The following is a 15,910-nucleotide window of genomic DNA, read 5'->3' on the forward strand; positions in this document are numbered from 1 at the left end:
GTACAACTCTAATTCTATGCTTGTAATCCGCTATATAAAGAGACCCCTATTATCAATGAAAACACAGTAAATTCTTTCTCAAATATCGATTCCCTAAAACACATTATCAGTACGAAGCTCTAACCCTGGAACCCTAATTTTGTAGCCCTCAAATCCGAGCATCCACCGCCGCACACCTTGAAGCCCCCAATCCCAGGAGCCCATAATCGGCGGCGGAGTCATCGGAACTGGTCGAAAAAGTACCGAACTGGCCCCCAGAAGGGAAAAAGGATCCTTGCCCGGTTCGCAACCTTCCAGACTGCCATATACCATCAAATTTGGTCACAAACAGCACCTTAGCTCCAAAATCCAGGAACAAAAAACACAACTTCCAGAACCAGCTAGAAAGCTATCAGACCGGCCTGCAGAAACGCTGCACATCCTTGAACCGCCGGAACTCCCAGAATCAATTGCTACCTGTCCTCAGTTCTGGGCGGCCCAGCCCAGAATAAGGCAGAAAGGAAAAAAAAAAAAAGAAGGGAGACACGGCCTACTGCAGGAAGATCAAGAAAAGAAAAAAAAAAAAAAAGGAAGGAGGCTCGTGGCCTACTGCCGGAAGAAGGAGAAAAGGAATATAAAAAAAAAAAAAGGAAACGGAAGGAGGCCCACAACCCACACCTTTGGTCAAAGGCAGAAGACGAAAAAAAAGGAGAGGAAGGCACACACTTTCTGTAAAAGTCAAAGAGGAAAAAAAAAAGGTATTTCTTTCTTTTATTTAACTATTTTGCTATAGTAATTTCAATTTCTTTTCTTTTCTCGAGGACTTGCACCCCTTTCTTCTTCATTGGGGTGACCAAAAGCCGAACTGTGGGGGTTCATGCTCACTCCAAGCTTGGAGCTTGTAGAGTCCTTTAAACTTAGAGTTTGTTAAGAAGTTTTGATCGACCACAAACACATCATTGTTTCGATCTAACCCTATACCTCTTGGAATCAGATTTCTTGGAAATGACTATGCTCAGAAACCACTAATTTCTTGGGAGCAACTACGCTCAGAAATTTTATATGTTTTCGTGGTAGCTTTTTTTGTTTCGAAACTAACCTTAATTTCTTGTTGTTTTTCGGGATGAGGAACCTGAACAAGTTGAACTTTGCTCCACAACAGGTGCAGGATACTACAAATGGGTTTGTGATGTGCATTAGCATCTTAAGGCTAAAGGGATCCTAGACACGATCCAAGAGCCAAGTCAGAACGTGCTTATTCCTCAACAAGCTACCACTTTGGAAGCGAATAGAGCTACTTTTGAGGCAAACCAAGCTAAAGCCATCATTCTCATGACGCACTCTAGAATGAGTAGGACCTTAGAAAGCTATGGGTAGAACTTGAGCATCAATTTGGCAACGTTCGTGAACCTGATTTAGAAGTGAGATGGCACAGCCTCCGCTTCTGTTATTTTAAGTCTGTGCTTGATTACAACTCAGAAGCCCTTCGTATCAAGTCTTTGATGGAATTCTGTGGCAAGAATATCACTGATACGATGTTGATCAAGAAAACTCTCTACCTTCCCCGCCTCTGCATTGATGATTGCAAACAATTATCGGATTGATGTCAATGTCGGACACATCACAAAGTTTCATGAGCTTATTGGAGCCATGAACGTAGCTAAAAAGCACGACAACATACTTGTGAAGAACTATAACTCTAGACCTATGGGAACCAAGTCTATTCCGGAATCTAACTATAGTCATGCCCCTAAGGGAGGGCCCAAGGAGCAAAACCCTAAGGAAATGGATAATTCTAGATGTTCTGGTCCATATTCTCGCCCCAAAGAGGAAGGAAACCGCCAAGATAGGCGTGCATGGAACCGTGGAGGTTAACGTGTCAAGAGAGAGAGAGAGAGAGGCAGACACTTCAGCTATGGTGGTGGTGCCACCCTGGATAATAGTCATTCCCAACGCGCCCAAAGAGCACCCTAATCAAGGGAGCCTGACCATAATGATGTTTTTCTTTGGTGTGGAGCATCCAAGGCCAAAGCATGTAAAGTACCCTAGAATGTTGCAAATGCATACAAGACGTATTGTGAAGCAAGGGAAGCAAATTATATGGCGCAAGAAGATCAAGATGACGATCTCGATCTAAGGGTTGAAGACTTCAAGGGCCAAGAGAATGGCAATTTTGATTAAGTCTTTTATATTTTCTAAGAGATGTAGGCAATTGCCATATTATTTTTGTAGTAAATGCCAATGGTTTAGTCTTTCTTCAAACTAGGCTCATCCAACATAAGTGTGATGTCTAGGAATGTTTTGAGATAAGTGGTACGTAAACAAGTTTTGCTCCATCGACATCTCTCTACTGACCTGGTCACATTTATTTTGGAGTTACCGAAATTAAGAAGTTAAACGACTACCATTGTTTTGCATTAGCTAGCTTTTTGGATTAGATTTTCTCTAGTTAAAGAGACAATGATGTAATTCCATTTGGCATATTAATAAAAATTGAGTTCTTTTCATTATGACTCTTTTTAATTACGAACTTTTTCTTTTAGGAATGGATTCTGGAGAACTACAATGTCTTGGCGATAGTGCAACTACGCACACCATTCTCCGCCATAGGTAATTATTCTTAGAGATGTTGCCTACATATTCCTTTGTGACTACGATGGCTGGGCCATCAGGTTTAGTTCAAGGACATGGAATGGCCCAATTCCTCTTGCCAAATGGCACTTTGACTAATGTCGCAGAAGCTCTGTACGTTCCTAAGGCAAATTGAACCTTATTGAGCTTTAAAGATATTAGAGCCAACGGATTTCATGCAGAAGCGCATACAGAAAATGAAAAATAGTTCCTTTGCATTACCTCTAATGATTGTGGATGAAAGTGCATCTTAGAGAAGCTTATGGGTCAATCTAGTGGACTTTATGTCACAACAATTTGACCTATTGAATCCAATAATGTGATAAGAGAAGATCTCTTGGATTCTGACACATATTGGCTTTGGCATGACTGACTAAGATATTCTGGTCGTGATATGATGATCCATATACTAAAAACTTCACACGGACATCCAATTTTTCGAGCGAAACGAAGCAAGAATCAAAGATTGATTCCTGAACTTAGTGTGACCGCCGCTGCAGCCACCTCTGGCGTCGCTGCAGTCCACTGCCGGCTTAGGGCCGCCCATGTCCCCCTTGACAACACCATAATTGGTGTCACCCATGGCCATGGCGCCATGGATGCCACTTCCCATGGTCCTAATGCCATGATGGGTGATCTAATCACAAATTTAATTTGCTTCAAATGCTCAGGCCCAACCAAAATCCTCATTGGTTGCTTCTAAGGCCTCTCACTCATTTTGTAAAGTCTGTTCCTTAGGGAAATTAGGACCGAGACCGTCCTACGCAAAGGATCCAAAAATACTCATTCCGTTCTTTCAGAGAATCCAAGGGGATATCTGTGCACCAATTCAACCATCTTGCGGACCTTTTAAATACTTTATTGTATTGCTTGATGCGTCTACACGCTGGTCACATGTCGCGCTATTGTCCACTAGAAATGCTGCTTATGCTAAACTCCTAACCCAGATTATTTGTTTACTGGCTCATTACCCAGACCACCCAATTAAGTCAATTCGACTTGATAATGCTGGGGAGTTTACATAAAAAACTTTTGATGACTATCGCATGTCATTGGGGATTGATGTAGAGCATCCAGTTCCTCATGTTCATACCCAAATTGGTCTCGCGGAAGCCGCTATTAAGCTCCTACAAATGATAGCACGAACACTGGTTATGCGCACCAATCTCCCTGTTTCCGCTTGGGAATATGCAATATTGCATGCAGCGACGCTAATTCGTCTATGACCCACTGCCGCCCAACCTTATTTTGCATTACAGCTAGTGACTGGGTACGAACCTGATATTTCGCACTTACGCATTTTTGGGTGTGCCATTTATGTGTCTATTACGCCACCACATTGTACTAAGATGGGTCCATAGAGACGAATGGGATATGTTGGATATGAAGCTCCAACTATTGTCCACTACCTGGAACCCTTGAAGGCGACCACTTTACCACTAGATTTGTGGATTGTCACTTTAATGATACAATCTTCCTATCGTTAGGGGGAGATAAGAACACACATGTTCAGCATAAATGACAGGAATTGTCGTGGTCTATCCCCACTGTGTCTCATCTCGATCTCCGTACCACACAGTCCGAACTAGAAATGCAAAGAACTATCGAGCTTTAGAATGTAGCAAATACTCTGCTTGATCCATTTTCTGATACTGCTAAAGTGACGAGATCACATATACTTGCTACAAATGTGCCTGCAAGGATTGACGTCCCAAATACTAGACGTAACGCCACTGCCCATATTGGCAGTGATGTGGCATCTATGGCTGCAGGTCCCGCTAGGAAGCGCGGTAGACCGGTTGGTTCAAGGAATACTCACCCTAGAAAAAGAGCGAATGATGCATAAACAAATCCTTTGATCATCGATACTCAAAATCCGTCCTATGAGAATGTTTCGGATTATAGTTATGTCCAAGAGACATCTTTGGGGGACGCCTCAATGTCAGAACCTATCCTTGAGAATGTAGAGATCTCTATAAATTACACTAGTGTACATGGGACGTGGGAACGAAACTTCATCATCGTAGATGATGTATTCGCGTATTCTGTAGTGCGTGAGATTATTAAGACCGATGACATTGAACCACACTTCATTGATGAATGCCAACGTAGAGCTAATTGGCCAAAATGGAAAGAAGCAATTCAGGCAGAACTTGATTCTTTATCGAAGAGAAAGGTATTTGAACCAGTTGTGCCAATACCGCCCAACACCAAACCAGTTGGTCATAAATGAGTGTTCGTTAGGAAGTGTAATGAGAGAAACAAGATTGTAAGGTACAAAGCTCGCCTTGTGGGGCAAGACTTCTCATAACTGTTTCTGAGTGAGAATACAAGAACTAAGTATGAGGCAAGATAGAGATGGAGAGAGAAATGACACAACATGTATAGTGGTTCACCTTGTCTAAGAGTTAAGGCCATGTCCACTTAGAGATTTCACAATGAGTGAGGCTAAGTAGCCTTTATAGTATACAAGTGTGGGGATCATGGATCCTATCCTATTCTAATAAGGGGTGGACACCTTTTTATAGCTAAAGAAAGTCTCATTCTATTCCATATTTCTGATGTGCACAATGCACATATTGCCTCTCTTGAAGTCTTTTGGAGAGCATGGAAGGGTGGCCTCCCTGCGAGATACCGACCGACCTCCACCATAGCGAGGTAGCTCGAGTGTCGGTCTATCGGATGCATGTTGTAGGCGGGATTTACCGTGTCACGCGGACCACGTATGAGATTGTTACTTATGCTTGGTGGTATGTGGTATAAGTGGTATCAACAACAACACCCTGGAATCGACTATGAGGAGACCTATTCTCCCGTAATGAACATTATTATGTTCTGCTACCTTGTTAGTTTGGTAGTTTCTGAAAAACTAAACATGCAGCTTATGGATGTGGTTACTGCATATCTATATGGGGATCTAGATATAGAGATATACATGAAGGTTCCTGATGGACTTCAATTACCCAAATCAAGTGGCTCTAAACCACATAGCGTTTTTGCAATAAGATTGAAAAGCTCTATATGAATTAAAGCAATCCGAACGGATGTGGTATAACCATTTAAGTGACTACTTGATTGAGAAGAGATATGTTAACAATGAACTATGCCCATGTGTGTTCATAAAGAGAACATGTTCTAGATTTGCAATAGTAGCGGTTTATGGTGATGACATGAACATAATTGGCACCCTTAAAGAGTTAAGGGAAACCGCTGAACACTTGAAATCTGAGTTTGAGATGAAAGATCAAGGAGAACACGGTTTTGCCTCGTTTGGAACTTGAGCACCGTGAAGATGGTATCATGATTCATCAATCAACTTATACCCAAAAGATGCTTAGGCATTTCAATACTAACAAAGTTAAGCCTTCAAACACCCCAATGGTCGTCCTTAGTCTTGATCCAAAGAAGGATCAATTCCGTCCAAAAGATGACGATGAAGATGTGCTAGAGGCAGAAGTGCCCTACTTAAGTGCAATAGGCGCATTATTGTACTTAGCTCAATGTACATGACCTGACATCTCTTTCACCGTGAACTTGTTAGCTAGATATAACTTTGCGCCAACACGACGTCATTGGACTGGTGTTAAAGATATCTTTCGATACCTAAGTGGTACGATTGATATGGGCTTGTTCTATCCCTATAGAGAGACGATGGATTCGGACCCATCAAATGTCAAGAACGCCACCAACAGTGGTCTGCGCTCCCTCTCCCCATCCCAAAATGACATAAGTGTTTTGGAAGGTCTTGCTAATGTTGGGTACCTCTCTGACCCACATAAAGATCGTTCCTAAACTAGTTACGTGTTCACCATCGGTAAGACCGCGATATCTTGGAGGTCTATAAAACAGACCCTAGTCGCTACTTCTTCGAACCATGAAGAGATTATTGCTCTTCATGAAGCGGTTCGTGAATGTATATGGCTTAGATTCATAGTTACGCATGTTCGAAGCAATTGTGGTTTGAAGTCCACCACAGATGAGCCTACCAGCATTTATGAGGATAATGCTGCTTGCATTGAAAAAATGAAGCTAGGCTACATCAAAAGTGAAAACACCAAGCATATATCATCTAAGTTCTTCTACAATCAGCAACAATAGAAGCTCCTTAAGATCAAAGTGAACCAAGTTCGATCTGAAGACAATGTGGCAGACTTGTTTACTAAGTCATTATCCAAATCCACGTTCGAGAAAATGTTACAAGCATTGGCTTGCGGAAGTTATCCGAACTTCCATAATCGTAGTCATCAGGGGGAGACGCAAACATCAGGGGGAGATATCTACATGTTGATCTCGAAACATGAAGGGTGTGTTGTGCTCTTTTTCCCCTTCGACCAAGGTTATTTTTGTCCCACTGGGTTTGTGTTACTCAACAAGGTTTTTAATGAGGCAACGAGAAGAGCACCATGTTTGGGCGACACAAGGGAGAGTGTTCATGTCAATCCAGAATATGTGTCAGGCCAAACTGTAGGTTACTTGCTCTAGTTGTAATAGGGTTATGCTTAGAGATAATCTTGGAGAATCTTAATAGATATTCAATCATTGTACGATTATGTTTCCATATATAACTCTAATTTTATGCTTGTAATCCTCTATATAAAGAGGCCCCTATTATCAATGAAAGCACATCAAATTTTCTCTCAAATATCGATTCCCTAAAATAGTTTCAATATTTTAAATTTATAGAAATTTTGATGGAAATTTTGGGTGTTTATGGAAATTTTGATATATTGCGGATAATATTGGTACATAAGAATTAGTTTTGAAGATATTTTGGATATAATTATAATATCGATGAGGTCAAATTATGACTATTTCAACGTAATTGATATATGCATCGTTAGTAGTTTATTTTTTTTAAGAGGATGCAATAAATTTATTGATTAAGCATCATAATGGTTAGAATCGTTTGATACTACTACACTAGCTAGTAAAATGAACTACAACATTAGCTATGCGGGGAACATGGTGAAGAACAGCATCAGATGCTTCAAGGAGAGCACAATGAAGGGAATCTCAACTAATAGCTATCAACACTCATGTAAGTTAGTGAAAATTTGTTTGTCACATATTTGTACGTTGTCCCTCACACTCATATGAAAATAGTGAAAATTTGTTTATATTTGAACAAATTATAATGTCACTAGGTATTGATTATTTGTAACTTATACATCAAGAGTCACGTAAAATTAGTGAAAAGGTTCTTAAGTAGCTCAAATAATCATGATAGGTAACTATCAAGTATCTTGATTTAAAAAACAATTTTTCCTTGCACATTTTAGTGATGCTAGTTAGGCAACAGCTAGCTTCTTTGTAATTTAACAAATTTTAGTAACGTTGGCCATTGTTTTTGAATCAAACCACAATCGATTACTATTATTACTCAAGCCAGAATGACCATTACATACTCTTCGGCTGCCATCTAGAGACAGATAAGAAGTTGTGGTGGTACAATGGTGGTACATAGGGCTAGACCACTCATTACCATGATAACTCTAGGACATAATAAATAGGCGAAATACATAAGACCAAAATTGCCTAGATCTCAAATGTAAAACTTGAAGTGTGGGCCCAACAATAACCCACATGGCTGTAGCGGACATCCACCCAGAGAATGTCTACCTGAAAAGGAGGGTCCAACTACAAAATCTAATTTTTGCAGCCCTAGTCAGCCATTAGGGCCCAGGCCCAGACCGTCCAAGACCAGCTAAGGCACCAAACAAAGTTGGGCACCCAAGCTGATTTGGGCCTCCATCTTGCTTTAGGACACCAAATTGATACGGGCACTGCTCTATGAGAGGGTAGCCCCGCATCGTCGACCACCAGGCCCGCCACTGCCTAGATGCCCGATGCCGCAGTTCTTGCCTTTGAGACTTCAAATCGGAGCCCTTGTTCAACCCCCACATTGCCGATAACCTGCCTCAAGGCCTGCCGCTCCTGATTTCCACTCCCGTCACACCATCCTCAAGTCGGATCTCGATCTTCCTTTGCGATGATTAATCCTTTAACGCCACCATCAAAATCAAGTCATTTAGGAGCCCCCACCACCCCATGGTCTCAAGGTATTTTCTTCTCGATCAGATCCAACTGATAACTGCCTTGAGCAAAGACATGGACGAATTCGAGCCAACATTCATACCCACCTAGCATTGGGTCTCCACGGATCTGATCACCGATCAATTTCCTTCTCATCATTCAGCCTATTCCTGCGAGAAACAAACTGGATGATGAAAGTTTTGGGTCAAGACACTTTGCCCAATTGATTGGTCACTGTTCAGGATTGGCGCATTGGGGTTATTTGCAGATGGCCTAGGAGGGAGACCATTGTCAGCCGCCATGTGAATTAAATCTGAATAATCACTAATATAGCACATTCACATGTATATAAACACAAGACTAAAGGCATGTTAAACTAGTATATATATTGGTCATAATAGAGAACATACCTGATGCAGAAAAAGAGTCAAAAGCCATTGAAGCAAGGTTAGTCTTTTGCAGTTGCTCTAAGTCCGAGTTCACTCTTAATTGGGCTGAGTTCCTTAAAGCTCGTGTGTAAAGAACGCAGGGACCAAACCTTATATATATATAGAGGTAAGATATCAGAATTCTTCCCATTAACGTATCCTAATACTTCAAGTAATATCCTCTATCTTGTATCAATATATTACCTGATTCACAAGTATATCAAGTTCCCTAAACAATAAGGATACAGATACAATTCCTTATTACAACAGGGTAAGAATCCAATGCAATCTCGGTTATTCCATTCACAAGTAATCATATACAGTTACTCTAGGTGATTAATTTATGTCCACATCTTACATTCTCCCACTTGGACTACATTATTCACTCAACTGCAGACAATTAAAACAATGAAATAACCTCTGAAGCGTGCACATGAAACTGCATAAAATTCAGAAACTTGATACAAACTCAGTCAAGCCAAACAGCAGGAAAAGAGCTAAGGAAAGAACATGATTTTTCAAAAGCATGCCATCCCATAACTACTAAACTGACTGCATAACTCACAGGAGTTCGATTGATACAATTTTAACTAAATTCATCCATACACTTATGAGTATCTATCAAAAGTAAAGTGTATTATTTGTGTATGATGGTCCAAACCAAAGGATTTTGACTATCAAAATCTCAAGCACTGCTGAAACCATTATAAACCATAATTTAAAGTGCTTGCAACTGAAGTAGGAACCTGTAGAGTTGTTTCATTCAACTTATTCTAATCATCACAATACAAATAGCTATTTGCAGAAAATTGAACACAGAAACATTACAAAACACAAGGCTGCAGCAAGAAAAGCTTCTAAATAGTACCATGGTTTTATTGAAATAAAATTCAGTCATTACATGAGTATCAAATTTCAGACAACAAAACAGAAAATAAACTCAAATATAACAGCAAAACTACTCAAGTTCCAGGGTTACAAAAATTGAAAACTGACTAAAATTAAAACTCCTACAACAAAATGCGATGCTCCCACTGATCCTAGCTAGGCATCTATAGCGGGAAGAACTCCCATATCAGCAACATGTTTCTAAAAAGGTGCTACACTCAATGCCTTAGTGAATGGATCAACTAATTGAGATAAGGTAGCAATCTGTGTTATCTCAATTTCTTTGTTCTTAACTCTCTCTCTAACACTATAATATTTTAGATCAATGTGCTTAGAATTCGTTGACCTCTTGTTATTCTTAGTGAAGCAAACAGCCGCAGAGTTATCACAAAACACTCTCAAAGGTTTGCTATTTAGGGAATCCAGTAACTTAGTCTACATCAGAAAGTTCCTAAGCCATAAACCTTGACATACCCCTTCATAAATAGCAATGAAATCTTCTTGCATAGTGGAGGTAGCTATCGGAGTCTGTTTGACACTTTTCCAGGCAATTGCACCTCCTGCCATCACATAAACATACCCAGAAGTAGATTTCATAGATTCCGGATAATGCCCTGCAAAGTCTGAATCAGTGTACCCTACGACATCTACGCTTTCAACTTTTCTGTACACCAACATATGATTTTTGGTTCTCTGCAAATATCTCAAAATTTTCTTCCCTGCAACCCAATGTTTGTGTCCAGGATTAGAAGGGAACCTAGCCAACATCCCTACTGCAAATACCAAATCTAGCCTTGTACACACCTTGTAGACCCCCGTACTTTTTCTTGTTTATTTTAATTTGTCGCATAATGTATGAAACTACGTATTCATAAGGTACACAAGTATTCACGCTTATGTTAAGACTTTGAGGCCATTTTAAAGGATTAAGAATTTAGAAAAAAAAATCCTATTTGGGTATAGGAAACTATTTTTAAAGTATCGAGGCTTAGAACAAGCCCGGAAAATTTTTCAGAAAGGATTCAGTAAAGTGTCGGAGAAATAAGGATGTTTGAAGATGTATTTTCAGATTGGGCTCGAGGGAAATTAAGAGAAAAATGAAATAGGAGCAGCCCAAGCCCATTGGCCCAAAAGGAGGGGCAGATTCGACTTTTCACATTCATTAAAGGGGAGAGGTATTTAAGGAACACACTCTCAAACCCTAGCCTCTACCCTCATTTTCCTTCAGCTCTCTCTCTCTCTCTACCTTCTCGCTGGAAATCGTCGCCGCTGGAACTTCGATCGAAGCCAAAATTTCCAGATTTTCTCCTCTTCATTCCCTCTTTCCATTTCTCCAACCAAAATCATGAAATTTAGCCATTTAATCCTCCAAACCCTAGAACCCGAAGCCAAATTAGGGCTTTTTGTGATTTCTTCTTTCGAAGCTCAAATCAAGGTAATCTTCCTTCTAATCTAGCCTCTATTCATCCGATCTATACCTATTTCTTCCTAAATCTGAGTTTTTGATTTGTGATTTTGTTTGCATGAACCCGATTTTCCCTAAATCAAGAGGCTAGGCTACAGGTTTGGCAAGGATTTGTGGTAAGGATCTATCCATGCAACCTTGTTTTCGAGTTTTTGGTTGTGATATTGATGTTGGACGGATTTGTAGGTGAAGAAGGCCAAGGAGGAGGATTAGGCCGTGGGTTTTGAAGAAGAAAGGGTAAGGAATGGGTTTTGGACAAACCCTAGAATTTTTGGAGTTTATTTGATTGATTTTGATTTTGTTGAGCTATTGTTGTTGTTGGAAAAATTGTGAAAATTAGATCTTTGAGAAGGGTTTAATTAGTAGGATTTTATTAGCCTAGTTTTCAAAGTGTTGGAATTTTGGTGTTGAAGATTTGGTGATTGTTGTTGTGTAATTTTGGCCAAAAGAAAAAGAAAAGGAAGAATAAAAGAAATGGCTTTGTTTTTGGAAGAAAAAGAAAATAAAGAAAAAGAGTAAAAGTTGGATTAAATGAGTTTTTACTATGGTAAAGTGATAAAAAGTGAAGAATGTGAAAGTAAAGGTAAATTCGGTAAAAAGGTAAAAGTGAAAGTGTGGAGGTGAAATTCATGGTAAAATTGAAAAGGTTAAAGTAAAAGGGAAATATCACCAATGGTCACTGAGTTATGACTTATTCGACACTTAACTCACTGTATTTTCAACAATATCACTTAACTCACTCAGTTTTACATCCGTCTTTCACTTAACTTATTGCCGTTAATTCTACCGTTAGAAGCCTTTAAAATTGAGGGTATATTTATCAAAACACTTAAAAATCATTTTTAACTTAAAAAAAACTACATTTATTAGACTTTTTTTCAATTTTTTTAAATTTCTGAAATTTCTAATTAAAAATGATTTTTTTTAACTTAAATATAATTTGAAAAAAAATTTGTCTTTTTAAAAAAAAAAAATTAGAAATGCATTTTTTTAGTGTTTAGACAAATATACCCTCAATTTACATTTATTAGACTTTTTTCAATTTTTTAAATTTATGAGATTTCTAATAAAAAAATGATTTTTTTTAACTTAAATATAATTTGAAAAAAAAAAATTGTCTTTAAAAAAAAAAAAGTTAGAAATACATTTTTTTGGTGTTTAGACAAATATACCCTCAATTTTAATAGCTTTTAACGGCAGAATTAACGACAGTGAGTTAAGTGAAAGACGGATCTAAAACTGAGTGAGTTAAGTGATATTGTTGAAAATACAGTGAGTTAAGTGTCGAATAAGTCATAACTCAGTGACCATTTGTGATGTTTTCCCTAAAGTAAAAGTAAAACTTTATTTATAATTATTTACTTATTTATTTTTAATAAATAAGAAATAATGCTAAATAAAGGAATATTTGGTCAGAAGTCAAAGTCAAAGTCAAAAGTCAACTCTGAGAGTTTATCAGGGTTGACCGACCTCGTAAAACGTAAGGATCGACTCGACTTTGGTTGCTCGGATTGGTGAAAGTTTAGCAGAGTGATAAGGACGTTTTCCTTTTTAAGAAAGAAGTTAGTTTCCCAAATTGGTAAAAGTTGAAAAAAAATAATTAATGGCCTCATTGAAATAAAAAGGATTTAATGTGCGCGATTACTTAAAGTTGATCATGATATTTACGTGGATAATTACTTACAAACTAAGTAATGGTTCAGGAAACACGATCATTAAGGAAGCTTAAGCGGAAAGCATCAGAGTGTGGAATACGCCGGCATTTTCCAGGTAGGGTGATCAAGTTGTCCCTTCCTTGTTAGAGGCTTTTCGATATATGTGGAATGCTCTAGTATAATATTATGTTGCCTGCAAGTATGTTTTTGGTTGTTCATTAGTTGATGCCTCGTGGTACCTGTGTTTTCATAACTAATAATTATTGATTGCGAAAACCGAGGCTAGACTTGCATGTTGAAATACTGTACCCTTTGTATGTTTGTGCTTGTGACTTGAAAGTGAATGGAACCTAGACACGTTGATTCCTAGGGATCCCACAGTGTCGATAATCGTGAACCTCTGGAGGGGGCTGTGCTCCTATGTTTGTCGAGGAAAGGTGAGTACAGACAGTGAACTAATCATAGGAGACTCAGAGCCAGGAAATAGACACTTTCGCTACTTGTAGTCACAAGGACTACAGAGTAATTGGCTGGTTCTCGAAGAATGACGAACCACGTCGGTCACCGTTTTATTTTAGTTTAGCTGGCAGGTAAGTATCTTGGAGCTCCAAGTTGTGTGGAGCATGCTGCATATGATTTCCTGAAATGAAACAACTATGATTGTTTTTGTTTGCATTTGTTTTACTCGATTTTACAAATGCGCGCAACCTATATTCTAGTAGCTATGTGTACCTACATGTGCATTTGCAAGCATAATTAGCTATAATGAGCCACGCTCATTGTACCGCCAGAGGTACCAACTCCCACCAAAGGAGTGACCTACCAAAGCACGGCCAGGCGGGCTACCGCCTGAGCCCCGGATCGCCCCCAAGTCACTGCTGACGCACCGCCAAGCGCCGCGCCAAGATAGCATCAGAAGCTCAGGACGCTGGGAATCGAAGCACATCAGTCCCACATCGAAAACAAGAAGAAGATCAGTCTTCTCCTTACCTATAAAAGGTCCTCTCCTCTCTCCTAATTAATTACGCATTTACTACTCATTTATTGTTATGCTGCCTATATGCATTGACTGACTTAGGCATTGGAGAAGTGAAGACCGCCCAACGCGGTCTCCCTCTGACTCCCTGTCTCTCGTGTGACAGCTAGCGAAGGCCATCAAGTCCTCAGAGTAGCGGTCCGCCCACCGGACCCGCGTTAAACGAAAGATAGGCTACCGCCGGACTTTGAGCATTAACATTGGCGCCGTCTGTGGGAACCCTTGAACAAAAGGTCATCCCGCCATAATCACCATGACTAACGGTAGCGGGGGAAACGCTGAAGAGCAGGCAGACCAGTCTACCATTCCCCAACCCACCAACCCGGCGGTAAACATCAACCGCGCACTATTCAGCACCCCGGTAAACCGCGGCGATGAGACAAACCCAAGTAGCAGCCCCCGCCAGGCCAAGACCTCACCCTCTATATGAGCTGGCACTGGCGGATCTTCATAAGGCAAACAGAGAACGTGAACAAGAGCTCAAAGAAAAAGCCGAGGCCCAAAAGCAGGTGGCCACGCTGGTGTCACATTTTGATGAACTAAAAAAGAACGTTGGAGGTAACCACCAACCCGGCACGGAACGAACAATCACGGAGCACCAGGCACAACCGGCCTAGTACCGGCGCATTGGTACCGACACCAGTCATGCATTTGCAGGTCCCGCTGGACCTACCAGAGCTATTGGGAGTGGAGCCGCCCCGCGTGCCCCAGTTAATGGTTGGAACAGGAAGCAGAATCATCGCTGCACACCCACCGCTTGAAGGCAAGGGCAAGAACCGAGGGAAACCCACCTGCCCCCAGGCGAGGGTCGGTCCAGCGGAGTGCCCGGCCAGGCCCCGCTGGCGACGCAACCGCTCAAATACTAGAGAGAATGCTGCAGTTGGAACAAAGGTTAGTCCGGGCGGAAGCAGGCACCTCGGCGCCAATTTCAAATCCGCTTTTCGTGTCCAGGCCAGGACCATTCGCCGCTGCGATCCTGCAGGCTGTCAGACCGGTGTACGCAAAGACTCCAAAAATGTCACATTATAGCGGTAAGACTGATCCCTTCGTCCATATGGACACCTTCAAGAAGGTCACCAACAACAAGGGATTCGATGACGCCACCCTGTGCCACTTGATCAGCAAAACGCTGGACAATGAGGCAATGAACTGGTTCTTCGAGTGCCCGCCGGGATCCATTGACTCATTCCAGGCGTTATCACATGCTTTCCTTTCTCGATTCATCCTACTGTCCTTCAGACACCACAATACAAGCCAGATGTTCAATGTTAAACAGGGTACGGAAGAAACACTAAAGGCATTCGTCACAAGGTGGCGGGCGGTAGCATCTCAATGCCATGATCTTGATAAAACAATGGCTTCGGCGGCTTTCAAGCAAGGACTCCTCAAGGGGCCATTCCTCTATCACCTCAACTACAATCATCCAAATGCTGTATACGACCACCTCATGAGTGAAGCGGTCATTCATGCCCAAGCAGAATTCATCACATATGGAGAAACCCCACCGCTACCAGCAACACCAACAAAATCAGCACAACAATCCTCCAGTCATCAGGAGACCGCTAGCAAAACTCCCACCACACCGCCAACTGACAAGAAGAGGGAGTGGCAACAGGGCCATTACCAGAACAAGCGGCAGAAAAACCAACACTACAAGGGAAACCGCCCATCCCATGGGGACAACCACAACAAACCAACGGAGTCCTCTAAGCGGTATGCGGTATTTACAGTCCTCACAGCTTCGTATGAGGAAATATACAATCAGTGCAAGGATCAGATCCCAAAGCCACCCCCA

At 40.9% G+C, this 15,910-nt stretch overlaps 1 protein-coding gene across 1 annotated transcript; it reads right to left on the reverse strand.

Annotated features, from left to right (window-relative positions):
* Positions 1-148: 148 nt before the first annotated feature.
* Positions 149-10,727, reverse strand: LOC121052308 (secreted RxLR effector protein 161-like). Its single transcript, XM_040517037.1, has 2 exons — positions 10,434-10,727; positions 149-298 (listed from the first exon to the last, which is right to left on the reverse strand). The coding sequence occupies exons 1-2, from the start codon at positions 10,725-10,727 to the stop codon at positions 149-151; spliced, it is 444 nt and encodes a 147-aa protein (XP_040372971.1).
* Between the last annotated feature and the right edge of the window lie 5,183 nt (positions 10,728-15,910).

The sequence above is a fragment of the Rosa chinensis genome, chromosome 3 (genome assembly GCF_002994745.2).
Source record: "Rosa chinensis cultivar Old Blush chromosome 3, RchiOBHm-V2, whole genome shotgun sequence".
In the NCBI taxonomy this organism is placed as follows: domain Eukaryota; kingdom Viridiplantae; phylum Streptophyta; class Magnoliopsida; order Rosales; family Rosaceae; genus Rosa; species Rosa chinensis.

Bases quoted from the DNA above. Each gene is read 5' to 3' on its own strand.
- LOC121052308 (XM_040517037.1), bottom strand. From the start codon at position 10,727: ATGTTGGCTAGGTTCCCTTCTAATCCTGGACACAAACATTGGGTTGCA. The intron at 299-10,433 runs GTATGTCAAGGT...GGTATATGGCAG, and splicing joins TCATTGCTATTTATGAAGGG to TCTGGAAGGTTGCGAACCGG.